Here is a 25,364-nt window from a genome sequence, read left to right as displayed (position 1 = left end):
TAATGAGACATGAGTTTCAGCAATTTCCTCATCAAAAGCACAGACCCTCTGCCTCTGCACGGAGCTGTCTGCCATCCCAGGAGCTCCCTCGATAAATGTCACATGGCGCCCCAATCAGTGAGCCACCTGTTAATGGAACATTCCTGGAGTCAACTTGTGAGAGAGGCAGAGTTCAAGGATCCACCTGCCTGCATTGGACACCTGCTCGGCTTTCACAGGCAGTAACACAACATGTTCACTTTCCCATGAATCTACAGGAGAGAGCCACCAAGGAATAGGGGCACAGGCGCAGAATAAATAGTTTTGCATCTACTGCAGCCTGCCCGATTTAATTCCCAAATCCACCTCCATTTAGTCGCAGCTTCAAGCTTCTTAATTAAATGAAATCTTTCTCTGCAAGGAGCGCTATATTGAAGCCAAAGAACAATAAGCAGAAGGACTATAAAGGTAAAGGTACCCCTGCCCGTACGGGCCAGTCTTGACAGACTCTAGGGTTGTGCGCCCATCTCACTTAAAGAGGCCAAGGGCCAGCGCTGTCCGAAGACACTTCCGGGTCACGTGGCCAGCGTGACATCGCTGCTCTGGCGAGCCAGAGCCGCACACGGAAACGCCGTTTACCTTCCCACTAGTAAGCGGTCCCTATTTATCTACTTGCACCCGGGGGTGCTTTCGAACTGCTAGGTTGGCAGGCGCTGGGACCGAACAGCGGGAGCGCACCCCGCCGCGGGGATTCGAACCGCCGACCTTTCGATCGGCAAGCCCTAGGCACTGAGGCTTTAACCCACAGCGCCACCCGCGTCCCTAGAAGGACTATAGATAGGAGTTATTCCACAAACATTTGTGCAAGAGTTCAAAGTGCTGTAATAAGCACGCCCTATCACGGTTCTTCTGTTTCCTCTTGCATAAAAGGATGTGCATGGTCTTATGCAATCAGAACATCATCTATCGATTTATTTTCACTTTTTTGTGCAATTCTCAAGTAGTGCAAAAGTAATGCTTAAAAAACAACAACAACACATGTTACACCTTCTGCAAATGGACCCAACTATTTCAGGCAATGCCAGCCTAACTGAAATATTTATTCCTTTTCAGTCTTCCCTAATTTAAGCAGGAAGGGAGCGATCATTTTTACACCTAAGAAAACTCTTTAAAGGGGGGAAGAAGCAGATTAGTATCTGACTCTAAATACATAAGAAACAACCCCTCGCTGACTTAAAACTCTTAAACTTAAAAGCACAGGTCTTTACAAATTGGGTTGTATTTTAGCATTTTCAGGTGCTAGATAAAGCACTGGTGAGTTGCCAGCAGATTAATTTCCCTAACTATGAACAGTAAAAGACGTCATCTTCATATGTCTAGGAAAGAGATGGACTACCCTACTTTGATGTAAGTTTGTTAGTACAGAGTACAGAGCTTATACATGGGCAGGAAATTTACTTTGCCCAAACTGGGAGACAGGTTTGGATTCAAAATTGTCCCTTAATTCCCTCCTCACTCCCTGCATATAAACTGCACTTGGAGAAACAATCATGATGCAGGCAAAGTTGACCTCAATAACCATCCACTAAAAAGGAGCATTATGATCCATTACCAAAGTATGGTAAAAGGTAAAGGACCCCTGGACCGACAAGTCCAGTCAAAGGCTACTGCAGGGTTGTGGCGCTCATCTTGCTTTCAGGCCAAGGGAGCTGGCATTTGTCCACAGACAGCTTTCTGGGTCATGTGGCCAGCATGACTAAACCGCTTCTGGTGCAACAGAACACTGTGATGGAAGCCAGAGTCCACGGAAACACTGTTTACCTTCCCGCCACAGCGGTACCTATTTATCTACTTGCACTGGTGTGCTTTTGAACTGCTAGGTTGGCAGGAGCTGGGACAGAGCAACGGGAGCTCACCACGTCAAGGGGATTCGAACTGCTGACCTTCCAATGAGCAAGCCCAAGAGGCTCAGTGGTTTAGACCACAGCACCACAAAGTGCACACAGGTTTAATACAGTTCCAAGAGATCCTTGAATTACACAGGCCTTCACTCGGGCAGCCTCCTCATCCTGTCTGTCATGATGATGAGCTCTTTCCTAATATTCTCCAAAAATTAGAAGGATCAATATGCTGGAGAATATACGTATAATACAATTGTACTAGCAAGATCACTCTGCAATGTTAAGAACACCCGATTACAAAATCCTACCTAAAACCAACAACAGGCTATTAGATTTATACACTACAGAAAAATGTTGTGGATTACATCATCTAGGTCATTTCTTCAGATAATTTCATAACCGACAGAGACAGAACTTTAAAAGCAAAAAGCAAAGCCTTAGTGACTGTGAGGAAATTTAATTGTAAAAGCCAAACATATTGCACTTGATACTGGCTAATATGTTGTTTGTCCATTAAGAACTGGCGTATCACTGAGGTTCATAATGCCTCTAGGGTAAAAAAAAAACTAAACCAAAAAGCTACTGAGTGCAGTGTATTAAGAATCTAAGAAATATTGGTCTACAGCACAAATCAATCAAGTAAGATCAGTATTTTTTAGTCCAGGTATTAGCCAGTTTGAAAAACTACTAACAGCAGAATACAGCCCTATGGAGTTATATAGGACTTACTCCCAAGTAAGTGTGTATTGGCTGCTGTTGAATTTTCCATTTCAGGAGATCCCTTTGAGGAACTGAAATGAATTTTAAAGCAGCACATTTAGACACAGCTTGAAATCCAATACAATTAAGGACATTTAAGGCTACTAAAAACTATGGGCTTGTATGTAGATTGGGGCCACAATGTTCTGTTAGCATATAAAAAAATCTTATATTCATAGGTTTTTTTTAAAAAAACAATCTGGGTGAACATGTTTGAATTGTTGGAAACTGTAGTAGTTCTGGATGATTACAGCGACAGACATAAAACAGGAGAGAGAGAAAAGGAGAAAAGACCAGATTTAAACTTAAGCATGCTTATAATATTGTGATCAATTTTAATTTCATACATCAAGATAACATTTCCTTTGGCTAAATCAGATTATAGATATTCCTTCCAAATCCCAAACTGCTTCCCCCTTGGGAATAAACATATGACTGCCCTGAGCAAGTCACTGCTCAACATCGTTTTCAGTGTCTGCGAATTGCCATATTTACTCGAATGTAATGCACCACCAAATCTAACACGCACCCTAATTTTCGCGACATCAATTAGGCCCAAAAAGATGTGCATTACATTTGAGTAAATACGGTAGTAAATATTACAGTATCAAGATATAAATTTATGTTCAGAAACTGAGTGACAAATGTAGGGCGATTTTTTAATTATTATTATTTTTGCAGCAATTTCTTTACTTGCCTATAAATTAGCATCCCCCTATGGCTGCTTTGATGTCGAGAGAGGGATATTTATCACTTTCCTCCCATGCTGCTTCCTGATCTAAGTCTATGATAGGAAATATGCAGTTTCCCCTAGTTTAAAAATCCCTAAAAATCACAGGATATTCTGATAACAGATCTCCCATGTCATATCTAGTTTGGTCCTCAGGTGACATAACGGACAAAGACCTCTGGCTGAGACCCTAGAAAGCCATTGTTGAACTGAGTATTAGGCTATTATCAGTGCTATTTTTCTATTTAAAAAAGGTCCAGAACTCTTCACGAACACTTCCCTTATTCTTTTATAATGGCAATGGTGCCCACCTGAGAGGGGCCGGAACTGAGTTCCATCAAGTTCCGGCTGAAAAAAAGCCCTGGCTATTATTATTATAATTATTGCTGCTGTTGTTGTTAGTTAGTTAGTTAAATTTATATACTGCCCTTCATCAGAAGATTTCAGGGCGGTTGATTGTAGATTTGACTTTAAAGCAGCAGCTTTTGAGATCAGCTAATTTGAGATATTGTACTTTGAGGAGGGGACGCGGGTGGGTTAAACCACAGAGCCTAGGATTTGCAGATCAGAAGGTCGGTGGTTTGAATCCCTGCGACGGGGTGAGCTCCCATTGCTCGGTCCCTGCTCCTGCCAACCTAGCAGTTCGAAAGCACGTCAAAGTGCAAGTAGATAAATAGGTACCGCTCTGGTGGGAAGGTAAACAGCGTTTCCATGCGCTGCTCTGGTTTGCCAGAAGAGGCTTAGTCATGCTGGCCACATGACCTGGAAGCAGTACGCCAGCTCCCTCGTCCAATAAAGCGAGATGAGCGCCGCAACCCCAGAGTAAAGGAGAGATGAGGAAAGTATCTACAGTGCTTTGCATCTGAATCCAATGAACCAAGAGGCGGACGAAAATTGCATTCCCAAAGCTATCCAGGGCAACAGACATTGCTGATGATGATCAGAAGTGCCCATTGCCTTAAATTCAAAGCACCAGGAAAACAGTTAATGTCTACCTGTGCCTTCCTTCCCCCCAACTGAGGTTTATATCTGGATAACTAGCTACTGACCTGGCTATCTGATATGAACATATTTTCAAACTATATTCCAGCAACATGGAACCTCTTACATGGGTTTGTTGAAAGGATTTTACCCTTTTCTTTACTGGGGGGGGGGTGAGGGGGAAGGCTCCCAGAACGGCCTACAAATATCTGTAATAAGACAATTCCTGCGCTCAGGCTTACCATTTAAAAAGACGCAACACAAAAGGAAAAGGGATTGGGATGGAAGAAGATGAAAAGGTAACTCAGGCACCGGTTCTTACATACAGAGCTCTTGTAACAACTAGCCTCCAGTATTGGGAGAACTGACCTTACAATAAAAAAAACGGCCAGAATATCTTATGGCCCTACCTGGTTGGTTGGTTGGTTGGTTTTTTTAGCAAGAGGTATACGGAAGGCATCCACCTGACAGGTCATGATTACAAAGACTCTCATGTGCAAACTCTGCAATGGACAAGCGATTTGGAATGCTTTGTATACAGTACTTATTATGGATCTCTTTCCTCTCTATCCCTTCTGCTATCCCCTGCTCTGTTTTGTTTTATGTTGCAAACAAAATAGAAAAAACACACACAATCAGGTTACAGGAAGATTTTTCTTAAAAAATAGACAACAACGCTACTTCCAGCCCTACCAGCATATATCCGCTCCTTTGCAGGGATTTGTCTTAGGAAAGCAAGAACTGATGTTAAGAACTTGAAATAAAAACACAATAAAGGCTGGTGTATAATGCATGTATACATTTATTAGGATATATTGTAAGATGTTAAATATTTACAACAGTACAACAAATTGCTAGTGGAATATAGATATATAACTCTCTTAAAAGAAGCTTTTGGTCATGCTTTCGTTAGGACAGAATACACAGTTAACACAATCAAATGGGAATCCTGTAAAGGAACCCTTACCGAATAAATGCATTTTCCAGGTAAAGAATGTTACTCCAGGGGATAAAAAAATAGGGCCTAGCCTTCAGTGTGTGCCTTAGGAGTTGTATTTTTCTGCCCTGTGTAGGTGAGCAGCTGGCCTAGCTGTCCAGTTATGGTCTTCAGCTCCTGAACAGCACTACGTACCTCCCCTTTTAATTCTCTAAGTTCTGAAATTAAGATTTCCATTTTAGAAAAACCATGAGACGGGGGTCTAATAAGGAAAGGCCCATCAGGAGATGGCCCCATATTTAAAGGAATTCCAGGGAAAGCAAGTCCAGAAGATGGGGAGATAGCAAAAGATGGCAGAGGTCCAGGAGGAGGATATTCTGCAGAAGATACTTGTTCCTCATCACAAGGAAGTCCGGCAGGGGGAAGGTGAAGAACAGGCGAAGGGGATCCAAGCGCTTCTGTTTTAATGGAAAGCTGGGGTTGTACTAGTTTGCTGTTGCTGAACGCAGGAGAACCATAGGAAAGTGAGCATGATGAAGAAACTGTAAAATTAAAATGTATTTAATTGTACACCCTAATGTACAATTCCAAATAAATCTTTATATCTGTATTCAATGCTCTAGGAACACACCATAACATCCTATTATTTTCCACGCCTGAGTAAATATATTGTCTTAGTCTAACGTTAAGAATGAGTTTAACTGCTGTTGAGCCGTGCAAGGGAAACTGCTGTTTTCCCAGGGACAAATTTTATTATTATTATATATATAGGGTATGGGGGCTTCTTCTTAACCCATGCCAGTTCTTTTCATAGAGTCCTTTCATGGCAAATGTTCTTGCATCCTTTTGCATTTTAAATTATCCCCTTTTCTAAGCAAGATCCTCTTCCCATCAAAGGGATTTTATTTTATTTTATTTTTTAGAAAGAAAGAGGGGAGGGGAATGCATTCATTTCCCACGGTAAGCAATATCAACTATCATTTCATTACTTCATAAAACTGGGTAAGGATGGAAAGGAAATGCCGTATTGCATACGAATTTCAACTATGGGATGACTATTCATTTTCATATCACCTCCTGGCTTTGAATAGTGCATTCAAGAAACGCCATTTTGTGTGTGTACAGACAGGGACTTGCCTTTCCATTCTCTGTCTGCAACTCCCTACACCATATCAGTGTCCAACCCAAAAGGTGTCTTTTGGTTTCGGAATGCCTTGGAAGTTCATTGCAACTGGAAATCAGGGTTGTCTGTCTAGGACCAAGTCCACCATCCCTGAGCAAACATGGTATAGATTTGTCACTCATGGGACAAATTACTTAGCAAAGGCAGCCAGACCCTAGGGGGTTTATAGAACAACTTGTGTCACTTGACAAGAGTTAGGTTAGAAGTTGCAGAGTTAGCAAATAGCCAGCTGCATCGGTGGCGCCTGAGCAGAGAACATCTCCCTCTTTTCTGGCAAACCATGATGGTGATTCGGGAGTGATGTGCTTGGTTCCGGTTGCCAGGATTTCTAATCTGAAATTCCAGGCACCTTCAGGTACCCCACTACTCCCCAAGCAGCTTCTGGGATGCTGGCCAAAATGTGTGTCATGCTTTGACAGATTGCTTTAAGTGCCCTTTCATCTCCAAGAGATTCAGCTTGGCTCAAGCCAGGCAAGGCACCTCACGGGCAGAAACAGCACTGGATCAGAGTCTATTACTGTGAAATTATTGTGCTTTTGAACTTTTATTTTGTGTCAGTGCTTTGCACATTCCCTTCCAATTAAATGAACTGCAAAGTCCCCCTGCTAATTTTTGAGCACTTCGTGAAGAATGCACGCGCACTGTGCTCTTGCGCTCCTGACATGTACTTACATTTACTATTTCAAATTAATCTGCAAAGTAGTTAAATGAATAAATAGGGGGGGGGTATGTTAAAGTAATTAACATATCGGATGCCATCTTTATATGTGTGTGAGAGAGAGTGTAAAAAAAGTAGCGTGGCTCAAGAGATAAAATAACATATTAACCACTGACTTTAACTTAATAATCTTTAATAAACGGTGAAACATAAACTCCATGAAATATATATTTTTAACCCACAAAATTCTCTTTTCTTTATCTGTGATAAAATTGTCATCGTTTTTTATTTTTTTGAAAAGAAGAATTACTTACCAGTAACTGTGGTTCTGCATATTCATACTTGTGGAGCAAAGATCTCAGGTGCTGCTGAGCTTCAGGAACCTTCTAGAAAAGCTGTGCCTGCCATTAGTGCATGACCGTACTCTTATGGCAACTGGATGTTGGGAACTGAGGTTACAAATAATCTCATCTTCTGCCACTAGCCTCAGAATCTTATGAAAGCAGCAATTTGGCCAATAGTGTTTCTTCTTTTTCCTTTGTGACGTGACCCGAGTCCTCTCGTATGGAGACCCTGGGGATGAACTGTACCAGGTCCCTTGGTACTTACCAACTCAGAACATCAAAACCATAGTTCTCGGTGCTGAAGTTGCCACAAAACCAGACCTCAAATGTGCCAATTCATGGTAAGAAATACATCTGCCCCTGAATTTCAGGAGACCGGAAAAGTATTTTCTGATAACACAACGTAACAATGTCTTGGGTGAAGAATGATGGACAACAGGTGAGTGCGATGGAATTCTGAGTGAAGCGAGCCCCAGATATAGAACGTCAGAGTTGACTTTGACAGATTAAAAGAGGTGTAAAAAAGAGTGGAGCTGAGCAGAGAGTGAAGGGGGTGCAGGGAGGGAGAAAATGAGTGTGTTGTGTTCTGGTAGGATTCTCAAACCACATATCTTGTGTGAATGTATACAATAAAGAATCCTATTGCTCTCTAGAATTGAGTAGGTGATGACAGGTATTTTGATGACTACTACTGGAAGTCTGGGCTTAGTGGATTGAGTGAACTAGTTAACTCCAAGGAACAGGGCCTTGGAGAGGAACCTAGAATGTGTCAAAGGTTTCCTCTGAAAGATGGATCATGCTGCCTATCCCAAACCAACCTTAGTCTAAGTTGCAAACACATTTGTGTTTGCACATTCAGGATATGCGAAGCCTGGCAGCTTAGTTTACAATGGAAGGCTGTGCTTATCACTGAAGCACATCAACGGAAGTTGTAAGTATTTAAGTGTTTGAGAGGCAAAGTGACATGACAAACATCTCTTAAAACTAAAGAGACAGGATAGGAATCAATTCAGTAACCATTTAGAACGCATAGCAAGGAATCGGCTAATAGCACTCCAAACACATCCATGCAGTACTATAATTACTATAAACTAGTATGAATTATCAGTCAAAGGTTAGACTGCAAAAAAGTAAAACAGTCCAGTCCCTATATAATAAATCTGCATGGGAAAATTATTCCTGATATACCATAGTTCATGATAAAGGGGCTGCAAGAGATTGAACAATGACAATTTTTGAAAATTGCCTCTGCAGATATAGGCACATGATGTTTACCCATTTTCTTTCCCCTTTTAGCCTATGTCTTTTGTGTAATTCACGTGGCAATAGCCACCAGCAATGTCTTTCCTATCAACGTCTATTACAGGAGCAGGACTAAAGCAATGGAACTAACATCCTAAACAAATAACATAGGTTGCATTTTTCAATGCCTCGAGTACCACGAGAAAGGGGGGGGAGAGATTTATCGCGAATATGTTTTCCCACACCTCAGTTAAAATTGTTGACTATACTTAAAATTGCCAAATAAAGAAGGGGGGGGGACACAGGAACGTATGCCACTCCATAACCCTGGCCCCTTAAATGACCAGTTTTTACCATGAATCTGTTTAGACACATTTTTTTCCCCTCTTAACTGCAGGTCACCAAAGCTTAAGCACCACAGAACTCTGCACTCCACAACTAGAATTATGCAGAGACCACCATGCAAAGGAACGTAAAAGATTATCCTTCTTGATACAAGCATTCAAGTTTTAAGAATTGGGTGACTTTTCATGAAATCAGTACCAAAAATCAACGACAACAAAACAGAGCATCTGTTCAGATGGTGCTCCTATCACTCATTGCATTTCCCCTTCCTGTTCCCCTCATGGTGTATAGAAGTGATCACACAAATGGGAGCACGGGATTGCATCTTATTCTGGGTATGGAAATCACTCTAACTATCAAGAATCCTCCTTAAATAGTTGTGAAGGTTCCTAGTATAGACGACCACTTCTGCATGTGGTGAGGGTAACTGAGGAAAATTAAAAATAAATAATTGAGGATCACTTTTGATCTCATTCTTTGGGAGATGAATAAAGAGCAATGTCTGAGCACCCCAACAGATGTTGTTGATGATAATAATAATAATAATAATAATAATACCAACCAATAGGCGAGTCTTTTTTATTTTAAGCCCAATCCTATATCCCCATGTTTGCAAATATATGTACAAAAAGATACAAATAAAACTTGCATTATTTATAGAAAGTTGGGGGGGGGGAGTACATTTCAAATTGATATTTTGCAGTAAGTGGGAAGAATGTAAAAACTGACCCAAATAAAATATTGTTTAAACATGCTGTAAAAAGATCATTTGGGGGAACGGGGGATACTGCAAAGGGGCTGAGGGACATAAATATTTGGGGAATACTAAAATGGAACTTTTATGATTGGTACCACAACTGCTCCAAAGAGTGTAACATTCCCTTTAAGTAAAAACCCTGCACAAAAACCATCTTCTTAATGCTATGTTAAAAAAAGAAACAAGGCAAAAAAAACCATGATCAATATAAATCTGAAACAAAGACTATTGCATACCGTATACAATATGTAATTCATTTTTATGTGTAAGCTAGAAATAGTTATTAATTGCAACTGGGAAACTGGATAACAACATGAGGTGATGAGATGAAAGATAAGGATCTTCTGAGAATGGGTAACTTTCACTGGCTCAGGAGTTATATCATTATACCACAAAACACCTAATTCTAGTAACCCGTGCACTTTTCTGTATAATATTGCAAGTCTTTCAAATAGCAAACAAGGGCATGAAATCCTGGCAGAGACAATTGGCCAGAACTAAGGAAGTTTGATTTTTGCTGATCGGATATGCTTTGCTTGCCTCTGTTATGTGCTAGGTGAGTTTCAGCTCTCAACCCCACTTCCATGCACTGATGTCAGTGGACATCAGTGATGATGTCAGAGGACATCAGTGCAAGACTTGCCACCAACATAGGCAACGGCTCTTGCTGATGTCCTCTAAGACAAGGTATTGGTGCTCAGCAGTTTGATCTCGCTCAGCCCATGGTGCAGTAAAGCCCTTCTTTGCTGGGAGTTGCAAGAAAACAGCTGCCACTGATGTCCTCTAAGGCAAGACAGTGGGGCTGGGGAGGTGGAACTCAATCAGGCCTTATTACTATTGCCACTTAGCTAGAAATATGGCATATCACTTGTATCAACAGAAAGTCAAATGTAAAGAACTTTTTTAGTCAAGTACCCCATTTATATTTCAGATACTTCTTACATAAGGGGAGGAACTGGTTGATAGAACCAATTAAAAATGGTCCTTTAAAACAGGGGTGGCTAAGCCTCTGCCTAGATCTGTGCTGCTAAGCCAGGCATGTCCGAAGTCTGTTTTGGGGGCCTAATCCAGACCATCAATCAATTTAATCTGACCCCGGTGGCAGTATATGTCCTGGGGTAAAGTCCTAAAAAAAGCTTTGGGGTAAACTTCAATCCTAAAAAAGCTTAAGAACTTTGGGGTAAAATTGTAAAATAAAAAAGCAGCTCAACAACTTCAATCCTAAAAAACAGCTCAAGAACTTTGGCCGGCCCTCACGCATGTTCACTTCACCAAACCTGGCCCTCTTTGGAAAAAAAGTTTGGTCGCCCCAGCAAAGGGTGTCACCAAGTCTTCCCAATTTGTCTGCTCTTAAAAGATACTCTAAATGACTGGCCATGCCAGGGCTGGCTGACTACCAAGGCGGTGAGTTATTCCTCCTTACAACTGAACTATTAGAAGCCATGTATTTAGCACTGTGGAACTTCCTCCCAACTCAGATTCGACAGGATTTGAAACCTGCGGGACCAGAGATTCTTAGAAGACTGGAGTAAATATTTGAATTATTTAAAAAGCAATTGTAATAAACAGATTATGCTAGTAGGACTGCAAGAAATTCTGTAAGGATGAGTATGTGAAATATTGCAAGGAAGACTATGAAAAGAACTACTAGTTAATGATAATTAAAATTAAAAGAGAAATTAGGAAGTATTCAAGTTTCTATTTGGTTTTAAGGTGAATTTTATTTGCTGCCTGGTTTATTTTTTTATGCACGTTTTATATGAATGCCTTAAAGAAATAAAAATAATAAATGATAAACGGAAGGTGCACTTTGTTATGTTTGTTACGTACAAGGACAGTGAACAGCATGATTGCTGGCTAAATGTCTATAACTTTCAGGGTAGCAGTTACTGGGCAGTTGAGGGTAAACTAGTATGTTCATTGGCTTATATGTAAAGATAAACAGAAATAATTTGAGAACAAAGCAAAATGAAAATTTCAAGACATTAGGGAGCATACAATAGGAAGGCAAATCACCAGGGTTAAGGCTATTAGATCTTTTCTGGACCTGTTTCCGAATCTCTATTAGCACACCAACATGGGGAAATAAAACAAGTGAAGCCATTTCTTTTTCTTCATACCACAGGCAGCTTTACTTTCTTAATGTTTTCACATCAACTTGCTATTAAAGGCACAGAAACAAGGCCAGAAAAAAGTCAGAATGTTTATTCATTTTCTTATAAAATATACGGTGAAAGCTTAATAATTTATTCAGTTATTTACCGGCGTTGCTAGATTCCGCTAGCTGGAGTCAGATGAATAAATTAATATCTATCCTGACCCTCTAATTTGACAGGTTTAGCTTCCAGTGAAAACTGTTGTTTTAGTAAAAGGATTGGTATGCATATTCACAATAGCTGGGTGTAAAAATAAAAAAAAGGAATGATGGTAAGGTTAATGATGACTAACGGACACTACTTTGTAAGTTTGAAAAGTCTAGGAACATACTTCAGCCCAGTAGTAGATTTAGATTTGAATCTCCATTTCAAACTACAAAGCATGAATGTATTTATGAGGTAAAACAAAATTCCATAAATGATAATGAGTCTGAAGCACTATAAAGATATGGATTTACTCACCTTGATCTCTTTCATGCCATGTCCTGCTCCCAGCAGCTGGTGAATTGGGGGAAGGATAAAAGTCCCCTGTTGGGCTTGGTTCCATATTCTCATCTATGGATATAGTTTTGGGTCTCTTACTGTGAATATAGAAGAAGAAGCATTAATTTAACTGCCTTTATGTGTATTAAAAGCAACAACATACAGCTCTTTTGATCCAGATGGCATGTGTCAAGCCCAAAACTATTCTTGGGTTAAACCAAACTCTGATCTCATGTTTCCAGATCCAAAAACCTATTGCTCACATGCTACATTGAGGCTGAGAATATGCATGTAATATATATGTAATATATATACTGAGGTCCAACTCCAAGGGCCTTCTGGCAGTTCCCTCACTGTGAAAGGGAACCAGGAAGAGGGCCTTTTCGGTGGTGGTGCCTGCCCTGTGGAACGCCCTCCCATCAGATGTCGAAGAAATAAACAACTATCTGATTTTAAACGACATCTGAAGGCAGCCCTGTATAGGGAAGTTTTTAATGACTGATGTTTTATCGTGCTTTTATTCTGTTGGGAGCTGCCCAGAGTGGCTGGAGAAACCCAGCCAGATGGGTGGGGTATGAATAAATTATATTATTATTATTATTATTATTTATTATTATTATTATTCACACTTCTTACATCACCAGTATTTGCTGTTGTTGCTGTTGCTATTGTTTGACAAAATGATCGCTTTGAAAGCTTCCACTCTATTTTGCTGACTTTCTTGATAATGTAAAATGTATCACCACACCTACTTGATTTTTCAATTTTAATAGAAAGCATTGGAAATATTTAACTGTTACTTGTCCACACATAATTAAGAAGTACAATATTGCATCTCATCATTTTATTTGCATGCCACCTTTCAGCCATTAAAAACTATGCTGAAGGAGGCTTACGACATAAAAAGAGTTGCATGATTACAAAAGATAACAACGATAGTCTTAAACTGTAAATAAAACACATCAATAAGTACACTGCTGAATTGAACAATTTCCACATAAAGCATAAGATATAAAAATAAAAATACAAAAAATAGCAGCAGCAACAACAACAACAAGAAAAAACCACACCCTAACAATAGCTAGATCTTTTTAAAAATGATATGCTCACCTGGTTGGTGGAGAGGATAGTGACCTCTGTAAGTTTACACCCGAGTTCATGTCATGGTAGTATGGTTGACTTGGAAGTTCTCCAATTGGGAAGTTGACTCCAGCTCCCTGGGTTATAGGCGCTAAAGAACACAGCATTAAGATAGTCACACCAGTCTTTAAACAACAATTTAATACTAACAAAAGGTAAAGGTAAAGGGACCACTGACCATTAGGTCCAGTCATGGCCGACTCTGGGGCTGCGGCGCTCATCACGCTTTACGGGCCGAGGGAGCCGGCGTGCAGCTTCCGGGTCATGTGGCCAGCATGACTAAGCCACTTCTGGTGAACCAGAGCAGCACACGGAAACGCCGTTTACCTTCCCGCCAGTGCGGTACCTATTTATCTACTTGCACTTTGACGTGCTTTCGAACTGCTAGGTTGGCAGGAGTAGGGACCAAGCAACGGGAGCTTACCCTGTTGCGGGGATTCGAACTGCCAACCTTCTGATCAGCAAGTCCTAGGCTCTGTGGTTTAACCCACAACACCACCGTGTCAATACTAACAAAAGCACACTCTTAAACAAAGTTCTCATTATATTTTGTCTAATGAGAAGCAAGAGGAAATTAATTTTCCTAGTTGCATAATTTGAGGAAAAATTAACCCATAACCAGGGAAAAGCTAGACAGTTATGTGATTAACTAGTTCCTTGAGTTCTCCCGTTCCATCAACATTTCATGAAAAAAGTGAAAATTACTGTCACAAGTACAATACTTCTGTTACATAATTTAAAATGTATTTATTCTGGACTCAACAACACAAAAATGGGATTATATTAAATGCAGCATAAACACATGCTTGTTTCAGTTGGTGAAACAGAATATCTATTGGAAAATAAACTCTTATTTTACATACATTAATATGCTCCATGCGTTATTTTCACTTTCATTAATACAAGCATGCATTACATTCCTTATTTACAACAAATGTGTGTATTTATTATCTCTTGGTGCCCTTCAATCAAATTCTTGGAGTAGTTTACATACAATTTACTTGCTAATTGGAAGGGCCCAGAACGTTAAACTAATTGTTTCATGTCACAGTATAATAATCCCAAATACACCTGAAATGGGAAGTTTTCACTGTTGCTGCATATTTTTGAATGACTTTAATGCAATTTAGAATACTAAAGGCTGCAATTGTGTGCCCATTTACCCGAAAGTAAGTGCTAGGGAATACAGTGGAATTGACTCCTGAGTAAACATGCACGAGTGCTGTACATTAACACATTTTTCTATTCAACCAACAACTGCACTTTACCATGCAAGTATATTCAGAAGCCATGATGAATAATCTTAGCTCAGGCTATTCTCTAACTATAGGCTGCTCACTGTATGTATTATTATCATGACAGATGAAGAAATGTATTTATTAACTATTCTGAACTAAAATTAAGCTTCCTATTTATAACATTTCTTCCTTGCTGGCATAAGAAAGCTTATTCTTTGTTTAACTTATTTCCATTCTTATCAAAAAAAAACTTCCTCACAATCTTCAGTATAAACTAAACTTGGCATGCAAACCTTTGTAGAAAATAAAAATGTCTGAACAGTTCAACCTGATACTACATTAAAACAAAGCTAATAGTATAGAACTGAAACTATTAATTTAACGACAATCTCACTCTGCTCTTTCAACCAAAGGCTTGCAACCCAATCCTATGCATGTTCATTCAGAAATTAATTTGATGACACTTATTCCTAAGGAAGTGTCCATATGTTTGAAGCCATAATCATATATATTTGGTGGACCTCGTTGAATGGGATTAATATATTAAATATACTCTGTAAACATGTAACTTATCTACAGGGCAAGTCAGAATGTTAGCAGCTTACTCAAAGTCATTTAGTGAAGTTCATAGGGTTCATAGGGATTACTAATATACCGTATTTTTTGCACCATAACACTCACTTTTTTCCTCCTAAAAAGTAAGGGGAAATGTCTGTGCGTGTTATGGAGGGAATGCCTACGGGTGGCATGCCTACGGATTTTCCTCCTCTAAAAACTATGTGCGTGTTATGGTCGAGTGCGTGTTATAGAGCGAAAAATACAGTAATCAGATCCTACTGTATAAACACTAAACAATGTGTATAACCCCACAAAAACTGCCTGTATTTTTAAAAGCAAATGGTTTGTCAGAATATGCCAATTCAACAATGGGAGGCCAAGGGAGAAGATGATTTCACTATAACACGTGTCTAGGGTTCCACAGACTTCAAATGTTAATGTTTCCTGTGGTTTGGAGTGAAGATTCTTAGCCAGAAACATTGTAATACACAAAACTATAGGTTAAAAGAAGAGGAACTTACTTCTCGACACCCGCACCAGCTCCGATACATTGAAGACTCCAGATTTTACAAAACTATCCTCAAGATACACTGGAAGGGAAAACATGAAAAGACAATTAGTTACATTGGGATGAAAAATACATTCATAAATTAAAATCCCCACTCAAATGCCACAAAACTAAATTGTCAGAATGTACCAATTATTATGAGACTTTCTACATTGGTAGATTATTGCAAATAAATTGCATATAATTGCTTTCTTGATCAGTTTTCTATTTGTTTTGGAAAACTGTGTCCCGTCCCCCCCCCCTTCCATGGAACTGGGCAACACCAAACTTGCACACAAGCAAATGTTTCAAGTATGTTTCACAGTGGCTAAAATGGCAAACCTTTTACTCAAATAGATTTTTGAAAATTGTTATTATTTTGTTATTATGTTACGTATTTTTGTGTCTTGATGCTGTAAACTGCCCTGTGTTTCTCAGATGATGGGTGGTATATAAATTAAAATAATAATAATAACAAGGACACAGATATTAGGTTAATGGTTATTGGGCAAATTGAGGCCACAACTTTATTGGTTACAGATTATGAGCGGTATTGGCTTAGGCATTGGAATTGACCTGACTATATCTGACTCCTGCCCATCACTCAGGGAGTCCTATAAGGGTCCACCACCAGTAGGGGGAGCCCTGTCAATGCAAACCAACTCAAGCTCCCCCTGGGTTCCCAACGGGGTCGTGGCATGGCCCTATCCCTGCCCCGGACTTGGGACATGATCAACACCCCCGGATTCCTTTAACACAGCCTTTCTCAACCTGTGGATCCCCAGATGTTGTTGAACTACAACTCCCAACACCCCTAGCTAGCAAGGCCAGAGCTCAGGGATGATGGGAGTTGTAGTCCAACAACATCTGGGGACCCACAGGTTGGGAACCGCTGCTTTGACGAAATACCCTTAAGCCTGGAGGGGCAGGCGATGGCCACACCTCACTTCCCCCATCATAAGATCAACCATTGCCTAACTGCCAAACCTTACCAAGTTGTGACGATTGCTATGAGGTAGGCAAAAACCAAATGGCCCATGCCAATTTGCCAAGTGGAAAAATTCCTACCAGACCCCTCAACGGCGACCAACAGAGGTCCATAGCAAGGCCAATATCGAAACCTGAAAATAGGGAGGGCAGGCGGGAGATCGAGAAAGCGAGCCAGAAGGAAGATCTCTGGCTCGCGCCACCATTTAAATGGGGCCTGCCACACACACCCCAGCCAGTGGATTGGCTGGTTGGAACAATGATGTGGGCGGGGACCTCTGGGAGACGCGTGACTCCGCCCCCCGCCCCCGGAGGGGAGTGGATGGCCATGTGGCCACCGCAACTCCTCCCCACAGGGAAGAGGAGCGAATATCTATTTCCCCTTATTGCAGCAGAGCACCCAGCCAGGTGAGATTTGAGATTTAGCAGCCCACCAAAAAGCACTGCAACACAGCAAGAAATGGTCATGCAGGATACAAGGTCCTTTAATCTCCAGACCCTCCTCCTGACGCACAAAACAGAGGTGCAACTCGGCTTGTAAATATGTTCAAATGCATTGCAAATAAAATTGACAAGGCATGTGGCCACTGCAGGATAGGGAAAGCGATTTCAGAGGACAAGCGCTGCTATTTTTCTTTTCCATTTTCCTTCTTATCTCCTGTACCTGCTGATTCTTGCCCCCCCCCCCCCCCCCGGAACGGCCAAATTTTATTATTTTTTTAATACTGCGATTTTGCAGTGAAGAGGTTTGGCACGGAACAGCTGTTTAAGACATTTAAGAAACTGTGCCACGGAGTTGCCTTTAGCAACAAGCAGTGAAAATAAACACACTGCATGCTTTCCTTTGGGCTGAGGAAACAAAATGGCTAGGTTGTGCTCAAGAAAGCAGAAGTAAGGTGATAGACAGCACTCGAGGAAACGTCACCACAAACGTAAGGCCCTGCCCAAACAATGCACCTTAGTGTATTTACAGTTGCGTAATGTGCAATTTGAAATTAGATTCTCTTCCTTTATAGGGTTATCTGTGGGTTGGAAAAATCCCAGTCAGCTGGCAGAAAAAGGGGAAGCTGCCCCTTGAATGAGGACATCATATGTACACCATCAGAGAGAGAGAGAGAGAGAGAGAGAGAGAGATTTTAATCCACTTTAAACTCGCATGTGGAACCCTAAACTAGAAAAAATAGCTGAGTTTAGAGAACAGGAGTATTAAACGTTGTTTAGCATCCATTTTCCGTGCTTCAGCAGCCTCCACCAGAAAACAAAATTGCATCTATTGGGCAGTGGATTTAGTAGATAAGGGCAAGAAGTTGCTGGAAGATACTTGCCTACATGTTTAATTTCCACCGCATGCAATCTGGAGTAAGGTTACCAGATTTTTTTCATTGAATGCAGGGACACTTTTCAACTTCAATGGATTTTGTATGGGGACTAATCTGTAAATCCAGGAACTGTCCCCGGGAAATGGGGACGTCTGGAGAACCAAGTTAGAAGAAGAGGGGATACTCTGCCCACCATTAAATAAGTAGCAATTAACTTCATCTTAGCAATGAAAAGGAAATTGAAAACCTTTCTTCTCTTTGAGCAGCGTAAAAAAAAAAGTTTCTCCCTTTTACATAGCTTTTGTATGTTCCTTGACCTGGAAAAAGGGAGCAGCCTAAGCACCCCCACCTTTTTATCACACAGAAAAAGCAATATTGAGAGCAAAACCAGCTCTGAAAACACAGCAGACCAACTGTTTCTATTTAAAATATTAAATGAGTGTTTAAAAGCTTAAATGAGAGTAACCACATAGCTGGCGCCGTGCTACATTACGCATCATCCCCAATCACTCTGCTCTGCAAGTTGCATTCCAAAGGTGCCTTTGAGTACATAAAGGTAAACACAATATGTTCTAGCACCAAGAGGATTTGGTGAGGATATCTAGTTAGCAAATCCACTGTGGCTGGGTACTTGACTTCCAGCTGTGTGATAGAAAATCATTCTATATTTGCAATCTGCTGTGATTTGGTTGCAGAGGCAGCAAAAGGTAAGTAGCAGAAAGTTCTTACCAAACTTTGAAGGGGGGAAAAAGCTACTGTTGTTATGTATGCGTGCACAATGGCTAGATGCTAACCTCTGTTGAAAAGAACATTTCATTTTTCTATCATATCATCACAGTTTGTTCAAGGGAAAAGAAAGAATTTCCCTCCCACATTGCATGGTGCTTAAACTTCAAAAATGCTGTGCTATGCGTGCCTACTCAGAAATAAACGGAGTTCAAAAGGCTTTATCACGGGACTGCAACCTAAGTAATTCCTGCATTAACTCATAATATACATTTAAATAGAACTTCTTGGCATATATTTCTCATTTACTCCCTGTCTGGTGGCCAGATTTCACAGCACTTAAACCTAATATAAGGATCTAGCAGCATCACCGACTAAAGACTCATTTTGCCCAAGAGATAATGTCATGTGGAATAGTATAATTCACTAATTATTATCGCTGCTAACTTTTAAATCTGGTGGAGGAAAAGACTCTTCCTGCAAAAATCTGAACAATGCCATTTGTTATCATCAAAGGAGATGCCTCCATATTTAAAGACCAAAGATCTGGAGAGGTTAATTGCTTTCTTCTTTTTAAAGGAGATGTGAAAACCCCTACTTTAATACTACAATTATGAGGCTGGTGTCATTGTGAATACCGGGCAAAGACCCAAGTACTGTGTGCACCCATCTCTTAAAAGACAAGTTTGGAGCAAGTTGTCATAACACAGCCTATAAAAAAAAGAAGTACCTGAAGGCTATGTGGACTTTCAAAATGCAAGCTGGTGCTTAAAAATGGATTTTCCTCCATTCAAACACACCAAATTACTAGTTGTAAATCTTGAAGGTTTATGATATAAAATATTTCGTCCTACCAAGAACTATCTCTTTCAGACCATTTAAATCACAACAGCAACTTGTGTTAAAGGGCCTAGTTCTACAGATACTTAAAATACCTGGTCTGGTATTTACAAATCTTCATTCAGTGCATTAAGGATCTTTCAGTTTAATTATAAATTTATGAATAAAGCTATACTGGTTGTTGCCTTCTGGGCTCATTGAACACTATTTACAGCTCATCAGACTATGTCTTGATACTGGACTGATCATGAAGAAAGAAGTAATCAAATTGTGCTCAGATACCACCTAATACAAGTTCAAGACCTGGGCATCCAACTAGTAAAAAGAAAAAAATCTGGCCAAAAGTTCAAGGAAAGTTCAATCATTTTTAACTTGATCAGAAGAAAATGATGCTTTAATTATCACAGATTTGGCACATGCTGATTATGAAGGGATTCGCACATTTTGATTGGGCTTTGTAGCCACCACAAAAAAGGCTATGTTTATCAGGTCCCTTTTTCTCCCTCAACTAGCAGGGACTCGTTGCCAACATTGTGTTATGCCTCCAAAACTAAGCACAAGGTAATAATCCCCTGCTCCCTTTCCAACTGCAAGCTTTGCAAGCTTTGGAGCTAGAGAGACTGCTGGAAAATTGATGGAAGATCAAAGGTGTCCTGAGGAACTTCTGGAGCAATTCCTCATCTGGGAACATATGTCATGCTGTATTTCTGAGGTGTTCAGAGCCCGGCAGAAATACAATTGTCCAAGGCTGGGACTTGTAATCCTCTCAACAACAAGGTGAGGCAGCACAGCAGGCACTGAGAATGGACTTGGGAACTACAGAACTTTTAAAAATGGCAAATAATTGGTATAGTAGGGTGCAAGGTTTCTATAAATGTGAATTATTCAGTCACTACTGAATGGCTCATCTCTTTGGCTTTTATTATAGAACAATAGGGTCAGCCAACAGTTTTACTTACACACACACACAATCAAAAATGAACTTAACTTAGAGATAAAGCCAAGAAACAGCTATTATTAAAAACAAAAATTATAAAGGTGGATGTGCAATGGGCAAATAGTGAATATCCCTAACATCAACTATCAGCATCCTTTGAACAATCCTCTCTATCAAGTTCAAACAAGGACATGCAACAAGTACTCTTTGAAAGTACTACACCATTAGGAGCTCCTTGCATCGTGAGATTTATCAGCACCATAGCAGATGTAATTTAAACATGATGTACATAACGTACTCCCTGTGAGATTGTATCACTTCAGAGTCCAGGTGGGAATCACATCTCTGAAGCTTCATATCTCTGGAATCGCACCAAAAGCTTGCGGCAAAAGGAACATTCAGACGTCATATAGAAGTGTTTTTCTTTTAGCCTTGTGTTAGCTTGCCACAAGTACAGGTTTTGAACGCGGGTGGGAATCGGAGAGAGCTTAAAATTGTGTTTCTATTAATTCTGAGGAAGTTTTGTTTGAGGTGGCCTTAATAGCCAAGGTGAAGTATCGTTAGTCATTATACTGTATATGCATTGTAAATGTATTTCACAAAGAATAAATGGTATTGGAGGAAGGAGGTGACAGTTGGCAACTGGTTGGTTATTCTTTTTGTCGACTCTCTGAGAACACGGGAGTGTAGCAACTTCAAGCAAATGCTGGCTGGAGGAGTTGCCAACCTGACAAGTAAGGATTTACCTTCAAGTCTTGAGTAAGGTGTCTATTTTATCACAAATAGCTAACAAGCACACCAACGCTTATTTTTGTTTGCTCTATTTATTTTAGAAAAGAGAGAACTTCCAGCAACCTTGCATCTCAAAGGCAGGGACAGTGAAACCTCTTCCATTTGCCAATTAGTAAGGCCAACTGTGCTGCAGACAACATCTGCTGGCTACTTCAGATTTTATTATTAATTCTTTTGTGAAAAATAAAGCCAGAAATGTAAACATGGAAGCATAAAGACATTTCACTTTGGTTTTAGTAACTTCCTGCATGTCTCTTGCACATGGCACACTGCAAATCCAAACAAACAAATCATTATATTTTAAGCGAAGGGAAGAACACTGTGATCTCTGCCAACATCCCTTCCCATTCAGAAAGAACACTACCCTGCTTTATATTCTGAAGAAATCTCAAAGTGGTTTACAACACATTAAATCATCAGTGTGGTGTAGTGTTTAGACTAGGACTTGGAAGATCAGGGTTCAAATCCCCACTCAGTCCTGAAGCTCACTGGGTGACCCTGGGCCAGTCACAACCTCTTAACCTACCGCACAGAGTCGTTGTAGGGATTGACTGGGGGAGTGAACTATGTACTCCTTGGAGGAAAAGGTGGGGCACAAATAAGCACTTCTACTTACCTGTTTCGGAAAGCTGGAGGGAGCTAGCCAGATGGAGATGTCTTTAACCAACCTGGCATCCAGAGATCTCCACCTGGCTGCAATTGGACCTGTGCCAGTCTAAAAATGTGCCTAGCACCTGGGGAATTCCTAACACTGATAAACAGATCTGGGAGGGTCAAGAAGGAAGTTAGTACAAGAATCTGGGGCAGATTTAATGGTTTGGGATACTTGAGGTGGTGGCAATGTTAACTAGGAAAGCTTTTTGGATGTCTATGTGTTTTGATGAGAACTTGTTGAAGGTGCTAGGCAAGGAAATGGGCAAAAACTTCTGCTTGGCCACTGGGCCTCTAATACGGTATGTGGATGCTGCAGCTGTACCACCGCAAAGTTGTGATGTTGCACAACTCGAGTGCTCCTTATACCCCCTTGCTATAGCCTCCCCGACTTGCACAGGCAATGAAATGATGTCATGTGATTCCAGCTGTGCTACAATAAGTTGGTGAAACTGGGTTCCCCAACTAATACATGTGTTATGTATAATCAATTCGCATGTAGGATCTTGTAAAATGTAGCACCTGCCTATCAACGGTAACTGAATAACAACAAATTCCTCATATGTTGCAATCATTCCAGGAAGGAACAGCTCAGTTTATAATTGAATATGGAACAGTGCCATCAGAGTTCTTGCCCTGCAGCAACACACACACACAAACACAGAACCTTCTCTCAAATGGAGATTTACCAACTGCAGCCAATATGTTTAAAAACAGGTCAATAGAAACTGGGAGCTTCTTGGTCCAAAAGCCATGCAACTTCCAATCAACGGGTTTCTCCGCCTACTGAAAGTGTTGGTCCAACTGTTAGTCAGGTGTCATGGCCAACAGCACCAAAGTCCATTTAATTAATTTGTGAAAGCTTTAGGGAAAACAATGGTTTGTGTGTGATGGCTGATATGGATTTCCACCTTCTTCGTGGTGCTACAAAGATTATGAGATCGGCGAATGACAGGTGTGACATTTCGTTTTCATGAAACATTGGTTCGTCTTCCTACTACTGGCTGAACCTTAAGAGTGAGCCTAGTAGCCCATTAAAATTTGTGGGACTGTTAAGATTTCAAGCTTCTCCCTACAACAAGAAAATCTGCTTTTAGACACTAAACACGGGCACAAAGAAGAACCTGAAACAACAGAAAATGGTATGCTGAGTGTTGCAAGAAAAAAAGTATTGTGTAGGATGGGAATAGCTTATGCAGGAACAGATTCTCTGCCTAGTACTACAGGAGTTGTGTAGATTTTGTGCTACTGAAGTTAGTAATTTTTTGAAGTTCATTAACAAACTATTGCAGGATCTCTAAACTTGTGTTCAATTTCCCCACATGAGAAACATCAGTTACTTCTTAGAAATGCAAAAAAACCCAACCACTGAATAAGCAAGTAGTGATGTAGAAAAAACACATTTGAACACGCCACTGGAATTTTACAGATCGATCTGCCCAAGCAAACAGAGGAATTAACCACAGTTCATTTGTAATCTTGCAATTGTAACTTTTTTAAAAAAAAATCTCCATATAAAATAGCCAGAATAACTGAAACAGCAAGAATCACGAAAGGAAATTGTAAAAGTTTATTGTGTGGGGGGAGGGGACAACAAGGGTTGCTTGTAAAATAACAAAATGCCAGTGCCTTAACTGACACCATAATCCAACGGCACTATGAGACACTTCTCTTAATTCAAGACTAACAGACTTGGAAAGAGCACCACTGCTCCAAGAATCCATACCAGAGGGAGCATGCAAGGGCAACACTGCAAGAAAATCTATACAAATAGATTCTGGTCCATTTGTTATTTACAAAAACATTGTGCCCAAGTGTTTTCAGTATTATATCATTCAACACGCTGAAGCTGCTTAAGCAGAAGAGAGGCAAGGGACTCTTAGGCCATAACTTTTCTACCCTTCTTGCCATACAGGTTAGTTCCCTGTCCACAAGAGGGTAAGTTATAGTGCAGTAAAATAATATAGCCATCCATGCTCAAAACACATGCAACTCAATGAAAAACTACTAATTATATTTTCAGAAGAGCTATAAAGATAAAGACCACCTATTACGACTAAAAGATTAATTCTGGAGCCATGTTAATGCTCGCCCCACCCTAAACAGCTAACAGAAAACCATTACATAGCGTGTATAGCCAGGCCCAAGGGTACGTAGCTCTTTCAAGGCTGCTGACCACATCTATCAGGGTATTCTGATAGATCCCTGGGATCCCCAGCCAGAAGAGGCATTCTACTTCCAAGGCAAACACAAGCTATTTCGAGGAAGTGAATGTTTTTTTCCTCCCCTCTGCTTAGTTTCAGCAAATGATTTGACATGCTGGACACCATGGGATGAATTTATTGGGGTCCATCTTATAGCCACAATTAAGAGTTTGAGAGTGGGCCAGACCCTCCAAGCGTCCACAAGGGCCAACATCGATGTTGAAATCCAGCATTGCCTGAGCTCTGCGAGTGCAGCTTTCTCCTGTTTGAAGTGCAGAGTGTTTGAGGACCAGGACATTCACGAGGAAAGCTAAATGCTTGTTTAAAAAGCTATTGTACTACCAACCCTTACTGCATGCTTGTGAAACACGGACTACTTATAAACACCATCACCAACTCCTCAAAAGATTCTATCAATGGTATCTCCAAAAAATTTTACATATCACTTGGGGAAGACAGGCAAACTAATGTCAGTCTACTGGAAGAAGCAAAGATCACCAGTGTCAAAGCAATGATTCTTCAACATAAACATTGTTAGACTGGTCATGTGGTTCAGATACCTCATTATCGTCTTCCAAAGCAACTACTCTATTCCAAACTTAATGGAAAGCACAATGCTGGTGGACAACAAAAGAGGTTTAAACATGCTATCAGGGCAAATCATAAAAAATGCAGTATAAGAACAGATAATTGGGAAACAGTGGCCTGAGAGAGCTCTAACTGGAGAATAAAGGTAAAGGGACCCCTGGCGGTTAAGGCCAATCGCGGACAACTCTGGGGTTGTGGCGCTCATCTCACTTTACTGGCCAGGGAGCAGGCATTTGTCGGCAGACAGCTTCCGGGTCATGTGGCCAGCTTCTGGCGAACCAGAGCAGCACATGGAAATGCCGTTTACCTTCCCGCCAAAGTGGTACCTATTTATCTACTTGCACTTTGACATGCTTTTGAACTGCTAGGTTGGCAGGAGCTG

At 40.5% G+C, this 25,364-nt stretch overlaps 1 protein-coding gene across 24 annotated transcripts in view; it reads right to left on the bottom strand.

Moving 5' to 3' along the window:
* Nucleotides 1-25,364, bottom strand: part of NFIB (nuclear factor I B) — a 300,457-nt gene that overhangs the window by 54,069 nt on the left and 221,024 nt on the right. For 23 of the 24 annotated variants that reach the window (XR_014506294.1, XR_014506295.1, XM_083420048.1 and 20 more), the window contains exons 4-6: nt 15,913-15,981; nt 13,566-13,686; nt 12,435-12,553 (exon numbers count right to left, since the gene is read on the bottom strand). Coding sequence is in view for 22 of the 24 variants with exons in the window: in XM_083420048.1 (XP_083276174.1) it covers nt 12,435-12,553; nt 13,566-13,686; nt 15,913-15,981 (309 nt within the window). In the remaining 2 variants the exon portion in view is untranslated. Of the gene's footprint in view, nt 1-5,166; nt 5,830-12,434; nt 12,554-13,565; nt 13,687-15,912; nt 15,982-25,364 lie in introns of those variants that run through there. The other variant, XM_083420040.1, reaches the window with a different exon arrangement.

The sequence above is a fragment of the Podarcis tiliguerta genome, assembly GCF_965153285.1.
Source record: "Podarcis tiliguerta genome assembly, chromosome: 17".
In the NCBI taxonomy this organism is placed as follows: domain Eukaryota; kingdom Metazoa; phylum Chordata; class Lepidosauria; order Squamata; family Lacertidae; genus Podarcis; species Podarcis tiliguerta.
This window is presented reverse-complemented; position numbering and strand designations above follow the sequence as displayed.